Source organism: Syngnathoides biaculeatus, chromosome 16 (genome assembly GCF_019802595.1).
Source record: "Syngnathoides biaculeatus isolate LvHL_M chromosome 16, ASM1980259v1, whole genome shotgun sequence".
NCBI classification, from domain to species: domain Eukaryota; kingdom Metazoa; phylum Chordata; class Actinopteri; order Syngnathiformes; family Syngnathidae; genus Syngnathoides; species Syngnathoides biaculeatus.
The window spans coordinates 18,199,100-18,221,080 of NC_084655.1; the positions used below are offsets into that span (position 1 = coordinate 18,199,100).

General features: G+C 42.7%; 2 protein-coding genes across 8 annotated transcripts in view; one reads left to right on the forward strand and one right to left on the reverse strand.

The window, feature by feature from the left end:
* The window catches only part of LOC133514150 (synaptic vesicle membrane protein VAT-1 homolog), a 46,289-nt gene that overhangs the window by 15,802 nt on the left and 8,506 nt on the right, over positions 1-21,981 (forward strand). Inside the window, exons 2-5 of the mRNA XM_061845557.1 lie at positions 797-1,004; positions 17,530-17,700; positions 19,441-19,530; positions 21,590-21,831. Coding sequence (XP_061701541.1) covers positions 797-1,004; positions 17,530-17,700; positions 19,441-19,530; positions 21,590-21,831 — 711 coding nt within the window. The remainder of the gene's footprint in view (positions 1-796; positions 1,005-17,529; positions 17,701-19,440; positions 19,531-21,589; positions 21,832-21,981) is intronic.
* si:busm1-163l24.3 (uncharacterized) overlaps positions 1-21,981 on the reverse strand; it is a 40,912-nt gene that overhangs the window by 3,275 nt on the left and 15,656 nt on the right. For 6 of the 7 annotated variants that reach the window (XM_061845551.1, XM_061845552.1, XM_061845550.1 and 3 more), the window contains exon 7: positions 17,558-17,694. The exons of the other annotated variant lie outside the window; for it this stretch is intronic. The gene's annotated coding sequence lies outside the window, so the exon portion shown is untranslated. Of the gene's footprint in view, positions 1-17,557; positions 17,695-21,981 lie in introns of those variants that run through there. 7 annotated transcript variants of the gene reach the window in all.

Sequence of the window (21,981 nt, forward strand, 5' to 3'; positions counted from 1 at the left end):
GAAACCCAAAACTCTGGTTAGGAATAATTGGAAGTGACGGATCTTGAGTGAGAAACTAATATCTTTGTATGTCAGGGAGGAGCTAAGTTTAGCCTGGATTGTAAATGGGAGTTTGCATTTTTCCATTTCTTTATAACACAGGTGTCAAACTCAAGGCCGGGGGCCAGATCCGGTCCGCCAGATGATTTTACGTGGCCCTTGGAAGTCAAATCTAGAGTGTCAATTTCAATTATTCTTGTAAAAATCTGTGCAAAAATGTCAAATTGTCATGCATGATAAATGATAAAGTTGAGATATGACAAGCATTTTTGTGTTACCAAACATGAATAGTTGCAAAACACATTACCCGTGATTTCTGATTCCAAAAGTAGATAATAAATTGATGATGTAAATGCGATGAGACGATGAAATATTTTTGTTTTAGTCATAACGGCCCCCCGAGGGAAACTGGAACCACAACGCGGTCCATGAGAAAATTGAGTTTGACACCCCTGCTTCATAAAGATAATGTTGTAAGATGTATTCAATTGATATTTTTGTATGTCTCGGGATCATCGTTGTTTGTAAATTAATAAATTTAAATGGGAAGGTTATGGGGGGTGGGGGATGGTCCTTCAACTACTCACGTCAGGGCTCAGTCCCTGAAAAAAAAAATATTCAGACCATCCCTGCACTAATTTAGGCAAAATTGGATAATTTGTCACAGCATACCCGCCGATCCGTCACGGCGCTTCGATTTCTTTGTTTTGAATTGAGAATTCGTAGTGATGGCCCGTACGCGTCGTGGTTTCCCCAGGTGGGCGACAAGGTGATGGTGCTGAGTCGCTTCGGGCTGTGGCAGGAGGTGGTGGCAGTGCCGGCCAACCACACCTTCCTGATGCCCGACGGGATGAGCTTCGAGGAGGCCGCCGCCCTGCCGGTCAACTACATCACCGCGTACATGATGCTGTTTGATTTCGGTCACCTGCGACCCAACCAGAGCGTCCTCATCCACTCGGCTGCAGGTAAACCACGTCTCACGTACTTCGCCCTCTTTGAAATGATTTCATGCGCATTATGATACTCAATTACTGCGCAAATCCATGTATGTGGACACACCCTAACCCGAATACTAATCACAAACACCAACACTGAGGTTAATCTGTGCATCGCAAAATATTAACTTCAAGTCTACCGTAATTTCCGGCCTATAAACCGTGACTTTTTTCCGCACGCTTTCAACCCTGCGGTTCGTGCACTGATACGGCTAATTTGTGCATTTTGTCTTAACGGCCGCAAGGGCGGGGGGGCACTCAAGCGGAGAAGGTAAGAGTGAGACCGGTGGAATATATGTGCCGAGGAAGTGACTTTTACCGGTTTGGCCCTGTTAGCGCTGCGCTAGCGTGTGACTACCGTGTCTCAGTGATTTTTAACGTGTTTTTTTTTTAAAACGGCCCTGTTCGCGTGGCGTTAGCGCAGCGCTAGCATTAGTGTTAGCGAGATTCCAGTGTTAGCATTAATCTCTCTATTTACCGTCTTTCTTCGTAAATATCTCGTGTTTCAATGTGGTTTTCAAATGGTATCCATCAATCCGTTTTCTTTGCCGCTTATCCTCACAAGGGTCGCGGGGAGTGCAGGAGACTATCCTAGCTGTCAACGGGCAGGAGGCGGGGTCCACCCCGAACTGTTTGCCAGCCAATCGCAGAGCACATAGAGACAAACGGTCACACTCGCAATCACACCTAGGGGCAATTTCGAGTGTCCAATTATTGTTGCATGTTTTTTGGGATGCGGGAAGCAACCGGAGTGCCCGGAGGAAACCCACGCGGGCACGGGGAGAACATGTAAACTCCACACAGGCGGGTCCGGGATTGAAACCGGGTCCTCAGAACTTTGAGTCCAACGCTTTACCCTTTGATCCAACGTGCCGCCCCAAATGGTATTTCCTTTACAAATGTACCGGGTGAGGCTTATAACCAGGTGCACTCTGTAGGCCGGGAATTACGGTTATCGTGTTTCAGGTCGTGCAGTCCAGCCGTTGCTTGAAAGTAGCCGATCTTCACCCACCCATCCTAGCTGCCGCCGTGTCATGGGCAGAAAAGATAAACATGTGTGTGTGTGTGTGTGTGGAGTACGTGATTTGGAATATTAACGTACCATTTTCTATTACTCGTTGACATTTTATAGCAATTTTGTGGATGAACGTCTTTTCCAATAAAACGGAAGAAAGGGGGAAAAAAAAAGCATAACAGCAAAGCCCGAGGTGCCGAGCTAAACTATTTCACATTCAAAATTTTCAACTGTAACAAAATATGTTATTGAAGATTATGAACTGTGCCCATATGTGGTCGGGCATCGTTTTCTAACAATTTCACATTAACCTAGAATTAAATACTCCATGGGAAACCTCACTTGTTTCACGCTCCAAAAGTATTCCGTTCCATAGTATTTTTAATATGTTTTCGTAAATTTCGATTCTGATTCTGATCCCCCTCGTGGAGTTGAGTGTGCATTGGCTTGGACGGGTAGGGAAAAACTGCTGGTCTGGAGGAAATATTAACACCTGTTTTGGGGTGTATTGCAGCGAGCCTGATGAGCGCATTCAATTTTTTGCTCCTGCTTGAGGCAGCTGGAGAGCAGGAAAACACATTACTGAGTCGTCTTTTGAGTTTTCATCCTTTTACTGGGCCCGGGGATTCCGAGCAGGATCCAGAGGCTTTAGGGACAGCGTGTGGGTGTGCGTGGAACGAGAAGTGAGGTCCGGACTGAAACCGGAGCTGCGTTTTCTGCCCAGGTCGAAACGGTTTGGAGTAGAAACCAGCGCAGGTTTGGTTTCTTGGGAGATGAGCGATGGGCAACACCCCAAAAGTTTGCACGGAGTCCAAGTCTCAGAACCCCGATGAGGCGTTATGCGTACACTGTCGGAACCGTAGCGCGGAAATGTGATTTTCTCATCTGAGAAAACTAGGAACCACGATAACCTGAGAGGCAGTTCTTCGGGACTGCCCACCAGCTGCCATTACGTACCGCATGTCATCGATACTCAACTTTCCTGTTACGTGATTCGTATATAAAGTTCAGCCTTAGTTTTCTCAAGTCTCCAATTAACACCGCTGAATTTATATTTACACTCCCATGTCAACTGCGAGTAAAGGGGAAGTTTTTCCGTGTAACCGATAGCAAGACTTGAACGTAGATTCGCTTCTCTAATCCCTCGGCCTCTCAAATTTCCACCAAAGCCAAATATTTATTAACCCCGCTAACCGGTTTGCTGATTTAAGGTATGGGATGATTAAAGTGAGTAGTTTTGATGAATTGTCAGAGAGAAAACGTATAAAGTTTCAACAAAATCGCAGCACTGGCGATACTAAGATAACATTAGCACTGTAAGCTAGCATTAGCGCTGCAAACAAGAAACTGCTACTATGTTGGTAGCATGACATATTTGTAGCGCTTTGAAGGTTTTTGGAGATATATAATCAATTAAAACTCATTTAAAAAGGTGATAAAAATAGCGGTGAAAGAAATGTAGCTAATTACGGCTCATAGTTGAATCCTCTTTGCAGATTTGTTTTGTCTCTTTCTATTTAGCATTGTCGTTTCTCACCTCAGATGCAATTTTTTTTTTTTTTAGTCTTCTGCCCAAATGTTGCCAAACAAGGGTGGAGATTATTTTTATTCTCTGAAGGTGAATATTCAAAGCAAAGCAAATTTATTTGTATAGCGCATTTCATACACGAGGTAACGCAATGTGCTTTACATGATTAAAGACATTTGAAAACAAAGAGATAAAACGGTTAAAACGGGATAAAAATAACAATAAAAATGACAAACACAATATTTAAAAAAAAGACAATTAAAACCGCATACATTGCAAGTAATATGATCAAAAGTGGATAGCATGAGAAAAAAAAAAAAGAAGAGTTTTCAACCTGGATTTAAAAACATTCACACTTGGGGCTGGAAGCCAGTGCAAGGACTTGAGGATTGGATTTATATGCTCGGACCGCTTTGTTTTGGTCAGAACACGAGCTGCAGCTGTTTAATACTCGTTTCGGGGAGTCCAGTCAGAAGACTATTACAATAGGCAAGTCTACTTGAGATAAAAGCATGGATGACCTTTTCCTGGTCTGCTTGACACATACGAGACTTCACTCTCGATGTCTTTTTTAGAAGGCAGTTTTTGTGATTGATTTGATTCAGGTAATACTTTCGGCAAAGCTCCTGAAGCCCGAAAGTAACAGACAAATCCAATTAGAGGCACATGATAGGATGAGAGAGGGTCGATTTATTATTTTTTTTCCAGATTATTTTACCCATGTACAACTGTCAGGTCATACTGACAGTTTTAACAAATTTGACCTTTTTTGTTTGTAACTGCAAACTCACCTTAATGGTTTTATGTCTCAAATTAACAGTATGTCATAATCGACAGGATAAAAAAGCAATATTTTGTTGCGGTAGTGCACACTACTCGTAGTACTTTCAGTGGGCTCACACGGCGCCTCAGGCTGTGAGTCGGTGGGTGTTTTCGCCATCTGAGCCCGTCAAAAATTGCTCCTGATGTTGCGTGATTAAAGAGATTAAAGGGAACGGCGGTGACGGGAAGCGCCGCCAACAGTGCGGGCCTCCTTACCTCATTTTTTGCAATATCACCGAGGAAATTACACCCGAGGTTTCATATTGTTTATTGAATATATTCTACCACCTGGGTATGGTGGTGATAATGTGTTGCACTGATGTGTATCGTTGTAGGGCTAAAATATTGGGTTAATCAGATTTTTTTCCATGAATATCATCATCATTGCAATGAGGGGTACAGTGAAGAAAACAAGTATTTGAACACCCTGCTGTATTGTAAATTCTCCCGCGTAGAAACTACGGAGGGGTCGGAAATTTTCATCATAGGCGCATGCCCACTGCGAGGGAGATCATCTAAAAAGAAAAATCCAGAAATCACAATGTATGATTTTTTTTTAATGATTTATTTGTGTGGGAGCATTGAAGATGGGTCGCGGCTGGGTCTTAACAACATTACAATGACCCGAAGCACACAGCCAGGAAAACCAAGGCTCCGTGAGAAGCATATCAAGGTTCTGGCGTGGCCTAGCCAGTCTCCAGATCTAAACCCAATAGAAAATCTTTGGAGGGAGCTGAAACTCCGCCCAGAAACCTGTCTGCTCTAGACAAGATCTGTGTGGAGGAGTGGGCTAAAATCCCTCCTGCAGTGTGTGCAAACCTGGTGAAACGTTTGACCTCTGTAATTGCAAAGAAAGGCCACCGGACCAAATATTAGCATTGGTTTTCTCAGGTGTTCAAATACTTATTTGCGGCTGCATGACACAAATAAATCATTTAAAAAAATAATAATAATAATTAGTGATTTCTTTATCTCCCTCACAGTGGGCACCCACCTACGATGAAAATTTCAGACCCCTCCATGATTTCTAAGTGGGAAAAGTTGCAATACAAAGTGGTGTTCAAATACTTGTTTTCTTCACTGTAGCTGTTTGGTGACGGGGACTGAATATTTCTAACAGCTCTCACCATGATGCAGTAATATGGAAGCATTATGACAAATTATGACCCCGAACCCTCTTATGTTGCGCTCTTATTTGATATAAAACCATGAAGTGTGTTTCATGACAACGCGGAACACCTCAGTTACTACCACTTTCATCATAAATACTCACATTTTCATGTCCCCGTTCCAAGAACTCCGAATATATTTTGCATTGCCGATGCCATTCGGACAATTTGCGTCACAAGCCGTCCTGTGACAGTGGAAGCAGACAAATAAAAAGCGGCGGCGTGCTCGCCGAACTCCGCATTCCTCCCCTATCAGCTGAGGTGGTGCCAGGATGCAGAATAATGAAGTCACGGTAACACACGTAGACTCACAATGAGACACTGAGGTCAGCCCCACCACCCATTCCGACGTTGAGATTTATGATCGGAACGGCTATTCTAAGCGACGTTACATAAACATTCAACACGCAAAACATCTCGACTGACTGCACAAATATACTGCACGTGTGAATTGTTATAAATACTCTATTTACACATTCTCAACGTGAATCTTAAAATGCTAAATATGTGCGGCTAATAATTCAATAGCAGGTTTATTAATTTGCTTTTAGATTTTTTGCGGCCAGATTGTGCTAGTCACGGAGGCCGCGGAGTAGGCTACTAGCGCAACGCTTTAGCTCAAGATATCCTGTTTAGGACAACTGAATGTCAGCATTTTAGCATTTGCATTGCTAGTGGTCGCCTTGGACTGTCTAGTTGAAGATATTCTGTGTTTCTGGCCACTGAATGTTAACATTTCTAGATTAGCATTAATTGAGTTCAGCTAAAACAGTAATTAGTGGCCGCAGAAGATTAATTCCAGATATTATACAGAGTGTTTAATTCAAGAGAATGTCAAATTATTTGTAGCTACTCAGCGTGAACATTTTATCCTTTCAGCATAACTAGCGCAAGTGTTTACTTCAAAATGTAACATAAATGGTGCCATTTAATTACTTCAGGCATCACGGCGTAATCTAAACTACAATAACAATGCAGGCAATGAATATTTAAACATGTTTGAAAGAAAATGTAACATATAAGTGGACAATTATGGGCACCATCTGCTACCATCCAGGTTAGCTGCTAATGTTAGCTTACTTTTAAACAGGTCTGGGAAGGGCTACCTCTTTAAATATTGACAATGTGAGCATGTTCTTTTGTTTACTGTTGTAATTCCAAAGGTTGCGCCAAAACTACAGTGCGCGAAGCACTTGGCGGGGGGATGCTAGAATGCCTGCCAGCGGCGGCAGCAGTCATGTCGCTGCATGTTGCGCTGCTCAGTGAAGCAACGTTTTCTGCCGGTGATGCTAACGCTAATGTACGTTTCGCAAATGAAACAAAACGAAAAGGGCTAACTTGCACTTGCAAACCCAGTCTAGCTAGTCACAGAAAAGAAGGCTCAGATTTTTACGTACACCATAAATATATTTTGCCTATCATTGATCAAAAAGTTTGCCCACCTCTGCGGTTTAGCAATCCGAGCCAGTGAAGCTAAAGAGGCTACTTCCTGGTTCTGACGTTTTATGTATGGCCCCATTGTTGAATTATTATTTTTTTTTTTTTAGACAGCTTTACACAAACAGCGCAAATGAATATGTGATTCTTCCAAAATGTCAATTTCCTCAAAAAGCGCCGTGAACTTTTCTCGTCACATGACCCCCGAAAGCACCTCGTCCGGCTCGAGAAAGCGTAAACAGTCCTCAGCTGCCTCTCTCATGGCCCCACCGCTAACGCTGTCCTCTTTATTTGCCAAACAATAGTTTGTTGTATTTCCTCCCACCGTGCCTCTCGTCCCCACCGGAGCGCACATCTGCATCCTCCTCCACTCCCCCGACACGACCGCCGCCGTATCCGTCGTCGGTGAAACGTCCGTTTGCTAACCCTCTTGTGCCCCCCGCCCCCGAGGGAAATCCTGTGTGGACGGGCCTGACGACATTTGGATACATCTCGGCAACTCCGCTTTTCCTCTTTGACCTCTGCCTGAACCGAGGTCAGTATTTGTGAACTTTTGGCCTGGCATCCGCCGCGGCACCACACCCACGCTACACATTCCTGCCTACGGTCCAATGATGACGTTAGACCGCTTTGGTTTTGTGTGAGGACTCCCGTGACAGACAAACACGAGCATGTGTTATCAATCTGCACCAGTCGTAAAGCAGTCGAGTTCTGGCACGGCGCGGCCCGGTCGGAAGACTTTCATGCTGCTTCTTCACGCTACGATATTAAAATGTGTACGCAACAGTGGACGAGGATGATGGAATCATCTTTTACTGTCCAACTATGACTTCTTCTTCTTTTCCTTTCGGCTTGTCCCGTTAGGGGTCGCCGCAACGTGTCATCTTTTTCCATCTAAGCCCATCTCGTGAATCTTCCTCTCGACCACCCAGTGTCCTCATGTCCTCCCTCACAACATCCATCAACCTTCTCTTTGGTCTTCCTCTCGCTCTCTTCCCTGGTAGCTCCATCCTTACCATTCTCCTACCAATTTCCTCACTCTCTCGCCTCTGGACATGTCCAAACCATCAAAGTCTGCTCTCTCGAACCTTGTCTCCAAAACATCCAGCTTTGGCTGTCCCTCTAATGAGCTCATTTCTAATCCTATCCAACCTGCTCAATCCGAGCGAGAACCTCAACATCTTCATTCTGCCACCTCCAGTTCTGGTTCCTCTCGTCTCTTCAGTACCACAGTCTCATCATGTCCGGCCTCACCACTGTTCTATAAACTTCGCCCTTCATTCTAGCGGAGACTCTTCTGTCACATAACGCACCAGACACCTTAAGCCAGCTCTTCCAACCCGCTTGGACCAGTTTCTTCACTTCCTTACCACGCTCACCATGGCTCTGGACTGTTGACCCCAACTGGACCCCAACTATCTCAAAACAGGAAAAATGAATTTATCTCCAGTATTTGGAGTCACGGTAGCAAGAAAGTATCTGGAATAAAATACACATTTCGGACATACTGAAATGTACAAAATGTCGAGGGGAAACTGGGCTGCACACTTGATGTCTGATTCGATTAGTGGTTAGGGAACGTTAGGGACAAGGGTTAAGTGCGAGTTTGAGTAGGATTTTGAGGTTAGGGAAGGGTCTGGCATTTAGTACAGGTTAAGGTTCGGGATCAAGATTTGAGAGTTTGGGAAGGGGGGGAAGACAGGTAGGGAGGATTAAGGTCAGTTGTAAACATTTTCTCCTTTTGGTGTTTAATGTAGACGCGGGAACAGAGCACACCGACTTTGGTATCAAATCAACCACTTTACAGGAAATGTGTTATCAAGACACGTTAAGACCGCACACACACACACGCACACAACCACCACACTACGTACACAACAGGCCCGTGTTGCACTCATGAATGCATATAAATTATCGTTTTCTCTCTCCAAAAATGGGCAAAATTATTTTTGCGCTTGTTCTGTCTCTTGTGTATTTAGGTATTTTTTTTTTTTTTTTTACATTTTTAGATAGAACCAGATTTGAGTAATAGATTGCACTCCGCAGCCCTGGAAGTCGTCCAGCTGCCAGTCATTTTCATTTTTTTCCTGCATCTCATCTAGAAACCAATAAAGTGTATTGCTAAATGACGCGCTTCGGGCTACTTTATCATCACTTCCTGTTTTCGGTATGCGTAACGGCGCATTACAAACGGGGTGATGACTCGGGGTTTTCATTATGCCACAGTTTTAGGCTTTTTATGTAAAAAAAAATATATATAATTTCTTTTACATATCAAGCAATTTTTTGTTCAAAAAAAAAATTTTCATTCAGAAAGGAAGTGAGCAGTCTTTTTTGAACACCTTTCAACAATATTCTTGCTTTTCTCAAAAATTTATTTATTTTTTCCAAATGCAATTATGATGGGAGACAATTATCTGTGGATTTTGGCGGGGAATTGGAACCGGTGCCACGAATAGTCAGGTCCACTGTACTATTTTTGAACCCACATAATTCCTGCTTAAATTCTTCTTCTTCTTTTTTTCTCAATACTGTAATACATTTTGAAATTTAATTTTTGATGTCCTTTTAAGCAGGAATTGGCGTAGGTGTGTCAGAAGGATTTAAGGTGGAGGTGGGACTGCATCAGGGTTCCGCTCTGAGCCCCTTCCTGTTTGTATTTTCCATCCCTTTTATAATTCTTGGGGGACACATGGAGTCGGACTCTCTTTTGGATGTTTAAATCAAATTCATTAATGACCTCAGGCATCCTAGCCTTCGGTTGGGATGACGACTGATGGGTGTGAAAAATTATGACTTTTTAATAAATTTTGCAACATTTGATGCACACGGTGTGTTTGTCATCCATCATGTACCAGTTAACGTCATTCACGTGGATAAGCCTCGGTGGGATGTTTTAAAAAAAAAAAAAAGCCTGGGCGCGACTATCTGCAAGGGCGGGCTAATTCGCTGCGACCGCCGAGCGAAGCCGGGAGCCGGTCGGGGGAGGGCCGCTGAACCGTCAGCGCGCTCGTCGGGCCCGGCCCGGCGTGGCCGCCGGCGCATCAGCTTAACTGATAAGCGAAGGGAAACCGGGGCGACATCTGAACCACAACGCTCCAGTCATGCCGGCGCTCTCACACCCGTAGCCTTTAAAACCCCCAAAACCAACCACCCGAACACACCCGTCTCGCCTCATTCTTATCACTCCGCACACTGGCAGGTGTTTCTGATATGTGTTAAGACGACATCTGTGTGTGTGTGTTTCAATAATACACATAATTTTAACTGTTATGCTTCATTCTTGGGCAGGCCTGCAAAAATTGCTGAAAACACAATAATAATATGCATGCCAGGCCACTAGGTGGTGATGTTACTTTCATCGCCCAAATGATAACGCTGAGTTCGAAAACAACTATCCTGTTTGCAAATGTTTGGGTCTGTGAGTTTTCACTCTCTTTTCATTGATCATAACGGTGAGAGTGATCATACTTGCAAACAAACAAATTAGCTGCTATTATGAAGATCACATTTATCTATGTTTACGTTTAAACGTTAGTCATCGTGAATGACGTCACGCAGGCCGTGATGGCGAGATTACGGTGGTTAGTGTTACAGGGTCGCGATTCGGTAGAAAACGAGGTAAGGGGTTGGGATTCGGGATGGTCCACGTTGGGATTAGTTTGGGGATCCCTTGCCGGTAGTGTCTTCTTCTTTTCCTTTCGGCTTGTCCCGTCAGAGTTCGCCACAGGGTGTGCATATTCCTCTCTAACACCCACTGTCCTCATGTCTTGCCTCACAACATCCAACAACCTTTTCTTTGGTCTTCCTTTCCCTCTTTTGCCTGGCAGCTCCATCCTCAGCACCCTTCTACCATTATTCTCACTCTCTCGCCTCGGAACATGTCCAAACCATCCAAGTCTGCTCTCTTGAACCTTGTCTCCAAAACATCCAAGTTTGGCTGTCCCTCTCACGAGCTCATTTCTAATCCTATCCAACCTGTTCGCTCCGAGCCAGAACCTCAACATCTTCATTTCTGCCACCTCCCAGTTCTGCTTCCTGTCCACCGTCTCTAATCCGTACATCATGGCTGGCCACTGTTTCATAGACTTTGCCCTTCATCCTAGCGGAGACTCTTCTGTCACATAGAACACCAGACACCTTCCGCCAACTGTTCCACCCCGCTTGGACCCGTTTCTTCACTTCCTTACCACACTCTCCATTGCTCTGCATTGTTGACCCCGAGCATTTGAAGTCATCCACCCTCGCCATCTCTTCCCCCTCCACCCTTGGCTGATAGCGTACATTTAAATTTGCCGACCCGCCTGACGACTGCATTAGAAAAAAAAATGGCCAACATCAATGTGTATTTCTTTCGGCAGGCACGTTCCCTCCATAAATAGTCACGCTGTTTTTACAAACACGATAGTATGAATTAACAGTGTGACATTCCTTCCTCGGAAACTCTGCGGGCTGCCTGCCTTCACACAACTCAAGCTGGCTTCCTCCACTCGCGCCTTGCTGGGAATTCAGAGAGAGCGAAAAAGAGAGAGAGAGAGAGAGAGAGGGCGGGTGGATGTTAATTCGCTCTCCACGGCCGGCCTGTGCAGCCCACCCAAAAAATAAATAAATTAAAAAATACCAAGATTACATAATGCAGCGTAATAGCAGTGCAAAGAGTGCAAGTTGACAAGCGAGCTCCCACCGCCCCGGCAAGAAGATGACAAAGAGGGGAAATAAAAGAATTGTTGAAATGGCAACGCGGCTCGTGTTGGTCGTCAAGAAATGTTTTGTTTTGTCTTCCCCCCCCCCCTCATTCTTTTGCACGGTGCCCTGAGCAGATGAGAAGTTGTGAAAGTTCCTCCAGTAAAATAAATGTAGAGGAAGTGACACGGTCAAAAGTGTCTGTCATGTCTCAACTTGCAAACATTTTCATTTTGACAGCAACAAGGAGATACAGCACAGTGGGGCCTTTATACCATAAATACACTTTTATATGAAAAAAAATATATACTTGGGTGGGCTACATATGATGATAAAGCTGTGTAATTGTTATTCAATTCCAAGTCTTTAAAAAACACACACATAAGAATCACATGATTGATGGTAAAACTAGACAACTATTGCTTATCAGCTGTTCCTAGGCAGAATTTGTTTACCGCAATCATGTAAGGCGCATTAAATTGCGTATTTTGTTGTTATTCACTGTTTTTTTTTAAATCAATGTTAAAGTTTATAACAAAAACAAGAACAGTAAACAAAAAAATTATGAACATTTCACAAAAATGTAAAATGAAAATTTACCCCCAAACTGTTACTAGATTACAAAATGAAAAATACAACTTTTTTAAAAATTTTAAATTACAATGTTACTTGTATAAAAAATGTAATTAAATATTTTAAAAGGATTGTAGACATAAAATTTCACAAAAACTTTAGACAACAAAATGTGAAAGCCTTATTGTCAAACAACCTTGGATTATAAATGCAACAAATAGTTAACTAGAAATAAAAAAAAAAATGACTTACATTTTAAATTTAGTCTTACAAAAGCTTAACTTGAAATTTGAAAAAAAAAGTTTTTGGCTTTCAATTGGGCAAAAACATACAATTTAGGTTACAGCCCTCCAAAAAAAGTGTGTCCCCCAAAATTATATGTATTTCTTTTTTTGTGAAAAAAATGGACTTGTACATATCATAACATTATGATTAGATACATCCAATATAATTGTTTGTAATGAATAATTTATCTTTATTAGGTAAAAAAATTGCGATAAATAAATATAAATGGACGCCACGGTGGGTCAGCTGGAAAACGATGGCCTCACAGTTCTGAGGACCCGGGTTCGATCCCGGACCCGCCTGTGTGGAGTTTGCATGTTCTCCCCGTGCCTACGTGGGTTTCCTCTGGGCAGTAAGATTTCCTCCCTCTTCCCAAATACATGCAACATTAATTGGACACTCTAAATTGCCCCTAGGTGTGATTTTGAGTGCGCCTGTTTGTCTCAATGTGCCTTGCGATTGGCTGGCGACCAATTCAGGGTGTACCCCGCTGCCTCCTGTCCGTTGACAGCTGGGATAGGCTCCAGCATTCCTGCGAACCTTGTGAGGATAAGCGGCAAAGAAAATGGATGGATGGATAAATAAATGGACTGCTGACTACAGTATTTAGTTCAAATATCTGCATAATTAGAGGCATGCTTTTCGAAAGATTTGACATTTCAAAAAAATCATGCATTACTTTCCGGCGCTATCAAGATGATAATAGCCGAGCGCGACATGCTGAGGATTCCGATTCCTCAAATGGCAAAGAAAAGGGGAGGTAATGAGTCGGACAGGAAGCTTTTAATATAAATGAAGACGTTGCTGGTTTTAATCGGGATGACGCCGAGATGTCTGTCACCTTATCTCGTTATCACGTCGCTCCAAATCCGACAAGCATTTTTTAGCGCAACGCGCGCCGTTGTCGGGTTGCCAGAACGACAACAGTGCTCGTAGTGTCGTGCCGGATTCCTCATTGTTTTTGTGCGAAATTCCTCATCGGATGGAAGCATGTCAGGATTGGGGGGGAGAGACAAAAAAACCATCCTGTGAGGGGGGGGAAGACAAACTAAATAGTGTGGGGACAACAAATGTAAACTTTCCAATTTGATTTCAAGGGAGGCAATGCGATTAGGAGCTGGAATTTGCTTAGGAGGACATCTCAGCTGCGGATCTTGGGGCTTGAGTTCGGATTTTAGGGTGTTGGAGGTACCGGTGTTAGGTTAAGTTTTCGATTTAAGGTTTGGAATAGTTTAAGGGGTCGGATAAAAGGAGGGAACAACTGGGCTTGAAGTTCCGTCGGGTAAGTGCGTCAATAAGGGGATATTTTGCGGAGTGCGATGATCGGCTAGCCGCGATCTCAGCGCATAACACGGGAGCGCGAGCGGCTCGTGAATTAAACGTTCCAATAACAATAAGTGCTCGTGAAACATATCGAATAAAGCCGTCCTAATAAATCATTTAAACAAAGTGCGGCCAGTTTAAAAATGCACGCAGCTGGAGGAACACGTTTGAAATCGGACGAAGGCCAAGCCTTTAATTTGTAACATAGAATAACATAATTAAATGGAATGTAAAGCATTAAGTGGTTTGTGCGTCACGATTTAATGCAGTAAACCAATTGAACGTGCTGCTTCTTCTGGTGTGCTTGCCTTGGCTACCGGGGAGACAGTACTGTATAATACAATAATCACAGTAATATTGAGCATTTTTCATCAAGGGATGAAGTTATGGGTGGTCCTATGGTGGTAAATGTTCGGAATTTGCGCTATTTTAGGAGCATGTTTAGGGTTAGAGTTAGGGACTTGTGTATGGAGGACGAGGGTTAGCGTTAGGGATTAGCAAACCAGGTGATTTTTTTTTTGGGGGGGGGGGGGGTCAGACCGAGCGACGACTCCACGGATGAAACGAAGCGTTCGTGTTTGGAGCGGCCGCCGCATACTTGCTCGGATTAAACTCGCCGATCGGCGCACGTGCGCGAGCGAGGCCGGTTAAAAGCGCACGAGAAGGCTCCTGGCGAGGAGCCCGGCCAGGTCTCGGGACGCACCGTCAGGAGTTCTCATCAGGAGGAGGGCTGAGGTTGAAAGTGGGGCACGGGGGGATGCGTACCTTTTGGCGTTCCGCTGACTGGAAGCTCGTGTTTACGCGTCTCGACACTGTACAAAGTTATCTGACGTGCTTGACATGCGCTTGTTTTGTTTAGCTGTCGGGCAAGTGGTGATTTAACGTCTGCACGGAAACTCGCGTTTTGTTTTGCGCCGGTGTGGGCCGATTGTGTTTGTGCACAATTTATGACGGCAGCAGCGGACTGGTCGAACGAAATGAAACTGTCGCCGTACTTTGTTTGCTTGCGTGAAACAAAATTGAGCTCGCCCCACAAAGCCGCTACATTTGGTTTTCCTCCATTTTTTTCTTTATTGGTAACATACCGTAATTTCCAGCCTACAGAGCGCACCTGATTATAAGCCTCACCCAGTACATTTGGAAAGGAAATACCATTTGGTACATACATAAGCCGCACCCGTGTAAAAGCCGCAAGTGCCCACATTGAAACACGAAATATTTACAATAAATACGGTAAAGAGCAAGCGTTTTCAAAGTTTTAATACCTTAGCTTAGCTAAACATAGCAACAATACGGAAGCACGAACAGGACCGGTAAAAAAAAACAGACACGGCAGCTACACAGCAGCATCCCGGTAGCACAGCACTAATAGGGCCGGTACACAGCAGAAACCGCTAGCGCGGGGCTAACACTAGCACGGCGCTTACAGGGCCGGTTAAAAAAAACATACCGGTAAAAACCACAGAGACATGGCAGTAACACAGCAGCAGCACGCTAGCACAGCGCTAACAGGGCTGGTTAAAAATAGATAAATAAATAAATAAAAAACATACCGGCAAAAGTCACTTCCTCAGCACATATATTCCACCGGTCTCACTCTTACCTTCTAAGCTCGAGTGCCCCCTTGCGGCCGTTAGTAAAAATGCACAAATTAGCCGCATCACCGCATAAACCGCAGGGTTGAAAGCGTGTGAAAAAAGATGCTGTTTATTGGTCGGAAATGACGGTAAATCTGCTCAAAATAGCTGTCAGCCACCTCAGAAGAAGGAAATATCTATTTTTAAAAACAGAATAAATTAATTATAGCTGTGAAAATAAATGTGATGCTATTTGTTAGCGCGTTAAGGGTGTTTAATCCTTTGGCCTTAAGCTAAAAAGGCAACACCGGCGTGGTTGTTTTAAAACCCGCAACATGTGACAAAACTCTTTTGTTTTCTCTTTAGTTAGTACATTAAATATTACGTGGGAGTGGCGGCATACAGCTTGAAGTGTGTTTTTTGAAGATTTGTCCGCTAATCTTATCCGTAGAGACGAAGCAAAAACAATCAAATGAACGACAGCTCGCCTCTTCCCACTGGCATCGCTGCACACCACTATGTTTGTATTTTAATTTTTAAATATATTACCACCCACAAAAATGGTTCAAGTACATTCTCTGCTTTTCATAAGGGTCTTAAAAAGGGGTTTTCATTGACTGAAAACGCCTATGAAAAAAAAACACATTTTTAATCGACATTCGTGTTTCTGGCTGACATGAAGATGTGTCAGATATAAATTCATAACAATTATCCTCTCGCCTTTGGAGGAAAATAGCTCATGTATTAATTTAGCGTCACGGTTTTGTATCAACATCCCTGCACAATTCCCACAATATGCTGACTCTTTTCGTGGCTTCGCATGAAACAGAATGTCTCCTCTTGCTCGCTCGTTGACGGCAATTTGTCACGTTTCCCTGGCAACGCCATTTTTTTGGGGGGGGGGGGGTTGCTCACCACAGAACAAGAGTGGAACCATTATGTCGCTCTTATGCGGCAGTTTTTTTTTTTGCAGCAAATCGCCCACAACTGATAGGCGTCATGATAAAAGTTGATTATAAAATCTCTTAATGCGTAAAATGCACGTAGTATGATTGAAAAAAAAATGCTCATTTCACTGCTACTCCATATATGCTAGATTTTCGCTAGCATATATGAGCCTCAAAGGTTTGCAGATCCATTCTTAAAACATGTACCATTTGCAAAGTGGGAAATACGCGTAATAAAGTAGTTATATATGTTTTGCTTCCTCTACGCTGGGCTGCAGCCACGCTATTAAAACGCTTGCTCTTTCAAAGGCTTTGTGCTATCAGATAAGATGAGCGGAGCTCGACCGGGTCGGGCATGAATGACCTTTATGGATGCCTTTTGCTTCAAGTCCTTTCCAGTCAAGCTCCCTTTCAACTGAGCCCGCACCCCGCCCCGCGCTTATCGGTAACCTATTACTTCTCGGCAAACACGGCTCGGCTCTTTCAAACAGAGCGAGCGCAAACAAAGATATCCCTCTTAAAATGTCTGCAACGCGCCACATGTTGTTTTTCGACGGACGCCAGGAAAACAAGACACGTGGGATTGTTTGAATGAGCAGAAAACAAAGCGAGCGATGCATCATTTGGCCATCTGCATCTGGCGCGTCAGCCTCGCTAATGCGATTGGGTAACAATGCGATCTTTGCATACCTATTGAGCGCAAAACAAAATTCCGCTGTCTTGTCTGTCTCAAAACAATAAATAACACTAACCACGTTTGACGTTATTTGTCCTAAAATATGTGGATGCCGTTCATTTTATCGTATTTAATGAGGATGTTAAGGGACATTCTGGGCATTTTCCCACAATCAACTAACTTCTCACGAATCTTCATGACATTTCTGTGACATGCTTTTTTTCATAAAAAGCACAAACTAGTTCCACATTGGCCAAAAGAGTACTAAGCACTTCTTCTTAGTGCACCAGTCAAGTGACAAAGCAACAGTACAAAAAGTCAACTGTTTTTTTTTTTTTTTTTAACAACGCATGACGAGATGTCACCGCAGAGCCAGCAATGAATTAAGCAATTAAAAGTCAGTTTAATTTTAACACGACCCCAACCTTTGACACCGATACCTTTGTGTCCCCCCTGCAAGGCGGTGTGGGGACGGCGGCAACGCAACTCTGCAAGACGGTGAAGGATGTCACCGTGTTCGGCACGGCGTCGGCCAGCAAGCACGAGGCCATCGGGCAGGCCGGCGTCACGCATCCTATCGACTACCGCACCAAGGACTACGTGGAGGAGGTCCGCAAGATCACTCCTAAAGGTCAGACGGGGGGGGGGGAGACAAATGAATAAGGCGGCAACATTTTGTGCCCTGATAAGAATGAGACACTTGATAGCAATGTGATATCGTTAACTCCTGGTATGACATGAATGCAGAATAGACAGATATAATCAATTTGTGAGTGAGTCAGAAGATTAGGATATCAAATACCATCAAATGCTAGCTAAAATTGAACAAATAGATATAATAATAATAATAAATTAAATTCTTGAAATGGAAATATTGCCAACATAATAAATTAATTTGGATTCTAAGAAACCTTTGATACTGTATGCTGGGTACATAATTAAATAAAACAACCAAAATACATCACGAACATAAATGAATATACATATTAAAATAATGTACATAATTTAATTAATTAGATTTTTTTTTTAGTAATTCTGCCAACTCACTAACCAGTCAATATCAAATTATATATATTTATAGATAAAATAAAAAGGATTACAAATATTTCAATAAATCAATTTAAAATGTCGAAACCTTTGATACTGTATGGCGGATACATAATTAAATAAAACCAAAATACATCACAAACATAAATAAATATACATATTAAAATAAAGTACATAATTTAATGAATTATATATATTTTTTGTAATTCCACCACCTCACTAACCACAGTCAATATCAAACTATATATATTTATACATAAAATAAAAATGATTGCAAATATTTCAATAAATTAATTTAGAATGTAGAAACCTTTGATACTGTATGGTGGATACATAATTAAATAAAACAACCAAAATACATCACAAACATAAATGAATATACATATTAAAATAACATACATAATCTAATGAATTAAATTTGTTTTTTTCTAGTAATTCCACCAACTCACTAACCACAGTCAATGTCAAACTACATATGTTTATACATAAAATAAAAACGATTGCAAATATTTCAATTTAAATTATTAGAAACGCTCAAGTGAATGTACATAATAAAATTAAAAATAATATACAATTAAATAAACTCAGTGTACATAGTCAAATTTGAAAAACCGCGATCCGTTAAGTGCGTTCTTTGTAATCAGTGAATGGACAGACCGCTGTAAATCAATCATTTTCAGTTCTGACACTGCCAGAAAGAGATGAATTTAACAATGTTTGTCGTCGGGATCCATCGTCCAAATACGGTAACCAAACACCTCTCACTATAACGGCTCAAGAGTGAATATTGTGGGACGCCGTCCAGCTGCAGCGTCCTTTGAAGAATGTTGAATATCATTACAGTAAGATTGACTTTCATTTTCGCAGTCAGCCTTTTTATGCGGTGTGGCATCAAGCGGGAAGAGCATACGGGGGAGGAGGGGGAGGGGAGACGGGCTGCAAGACAAGTGGAAGTGACACTTTGGACAGAATGTCTCTAATTTAGACGCTTGGATCGATGCGGAGCACCCCCACCCCTATTCGCTACCTGCCGCCACCCCCCTCTGTCCATTCATTTCAATCAATAGAGCCGTGCAAAAACAACAGACCGAGTAAAAGGAGGAGGAAACAAAGTTTGAGGAGTAACGCCTACAAAAATACACGCTTAAACATAAACAATAAAAGGGTTTGGTCACCATTTTTGAACGTAGTTGTCCGCACGAGGTCTAATATCGATCAAATCGAAAGCAAGACAGTCACCGCTTGATATGTAACCACTTTCATTGTGTGTTATTTGTGCGTAAATATTCACAAGAGCATTTTTTTGTTCTGTCTCCCCCTAAAGGACTGGACATTGTACTGGACCCTCTTGGAGGATCGGACACCCACAAGGGCTACAACCTGCTTAAACCGATGGGCAAACTCATCACCTACGGTCAGTACAACAAAATTGTGCAAAATACCAAAATACGTCATAGTGACAAAAGCATTGTGACAATTAAACAATTAAGTGGGTCAATATGACATGCGATCCCCCCAAAAAACTGCATGTATCTCTTTATGAACTCGTTACATTTAAAATCAATATTTATAGTTGTTTACACTTATTAAGCAAATACACTTGAGGAGTTAAAACGCAAAAGCCATTGAAACAGAAATAGAGCCACGCCTACTGGAGGACGGATCGATCATTGCATCGCCTTTCTGCACAAAACAAATCACTACTTTTCTTAATATACTGCATGTTCCCTTAGAATACTCCAAGTTAAAATGATTTTACCAGAAATTTACAAAAGATGGAGCCGTTTGCTTTTGATGTCGACTTTACAAGTATTCTGACCATGGTCATAGAACAAATTAAAATCGTATCTTCAGGCATGGCTATACGTGATATAATAGTGATTCTATATTGTGCGTGTGGCCCATGGGACGGCCTCGATGGGAAATTCTGCAAGAGTGGGCGAGGACGGCATGCAACCTAGAACAGGGCTCTGGCTTTTCCTTGCATGCGGCCTCCCACCCTCGCCCATTCATCCTGGACCCTCTCCTTCCATCTTATCAGAACTACGCGGAACCAAAACAATGGAGCACATTCTTGCGTACTCCAAAAACTTTGAAATATTTGAATCTTGGTCTTAATCCCAGAGTGGATGCTCCCGGAGTCTACGCTCTTCAACGCGGGAAAATACCAAGAAATACCTGCGGGTTCTCAACTGGTTCCATCAAAGCTGCGCAACTGCGCGTTTGCGCACTTGTCGCACACTCTCGGCGCAGATGAAAACAGATCCAGCGTAGTGAACTTCAGCATGTCTTTTTTTTTTTTTTTTATACACTGTAATACACTGCCTCTTACAACAAGCTGCTAATCAGCCACACCGGGCCACAATCTCTACTTCCTACTTTACCTGACCCCACCTACCTCCGTTCTTAAAGGGGTACACTCAAAATTACAAATGGCCCACCACCATTCTGGGCAACGTAGAGCAACGAGTTAGACATGTTGCTTACGTTTACTCTCGATAATGATGGTCAAAGTAAAAAAAAAAAAAAAAAAAGAAATGCGGTTGCTTTAATGAATGTCAGAGTATGTGAATAATGGAAGAAAAAGTGGCAAAACTGGACAAGATTTTCTCTTTTTTTAGTAAAAAGGTCTGGTCTGAAGTTAAAGTAGAAAGTGCAGGATGAGATGGTGTATATTGTTAAAATTCCATCTTGGCATAGCCTGATTGAGGATGAAAGCACAAACAATAGAGTGCATAAATAGCTAATTCTGTATTTTAAATATAGGAGGCAAAATAACCTTAAAACTGTTTGGGAGCATCATTCAGCTTTCAACATGCATTGCTAAAGATATTCTGCAAGCAATAATTCAATTTTACACCAAGAAAAACAGATGAGGATATCATTGTGAGTTAAAAATAAATAAATTTATAGTTCATAGTTGGCTTGGTTTGGGTTAGGGTTGACATTTTCAGTGGAAGTTTGCAAAAACCCAAAATTGTTCTTCAAAATGTTCTGATGGGAATGTAACCTGAACCTTTCAATGAGCCGTGTAACTTCAATGGATGACACCGATTGACCACAGTGCATAGGTCTGATGTTGCTCACGGTGGTCAGAAGAAGGAGGGATCCTCATACATACAGAATTTGTATGTTGGACATGCTCCGTACTTCATTACAAATCTACACTAAGATAGGAGTAGTCATAATTACATACAAATTTTGTTTGATAAACACTTGAAAAGAATCCAATGAAAATCAGTTAAGTCAGAGAGTAAGGGGACTTGAGGGGGATCCTTTATGCCAAGTGACCACCTTTTCTGAGACCATTGCTCAAAGTAGGGCATTGTTCTTCACTGGTAACCTCAAAATATTCAACGTCAGTGCCGTCCAGGTCCATTTTCACTTTTAACCCACTCCGGGTCCGCAACGCACGTTTGGGTCCCAACAGTTGCAAATAATCGGTGTAAACAAAGCCTCTCTTTCATTTTCAGGTGCCGCTAACATGCTAGCGGGGCAGAAGAAGAATTTGCTGGCCGTGGCCAAGAATTGGTACCACCAGTTCTCCATCCACACGCTCAGCCTGATCCAGAGCAACAAGTCGGTGTGCGGTTTCCACTTGGGCTACCTGGACGGTGAGACGGAGCTGATCAGCCAGGCCATGAACGCCATCCTGGACCTCTACAAGGAAGGCAAGGTCAAGCCCTGCATTGACTCCACCTGGCACCTGGAGCAGGTGAGTGTTTGCCCAGAGGAATTCACTTCTCAACAAAGTTATCCAGTACAGCTGATCTCAGGTGTGAGACATGGGACACACAAAAAAAAAAAAAAAAAAATCCAGTTTCAAATTATGGGACAAAATGTTGTCAGAAGTGGGAGGGTTAGC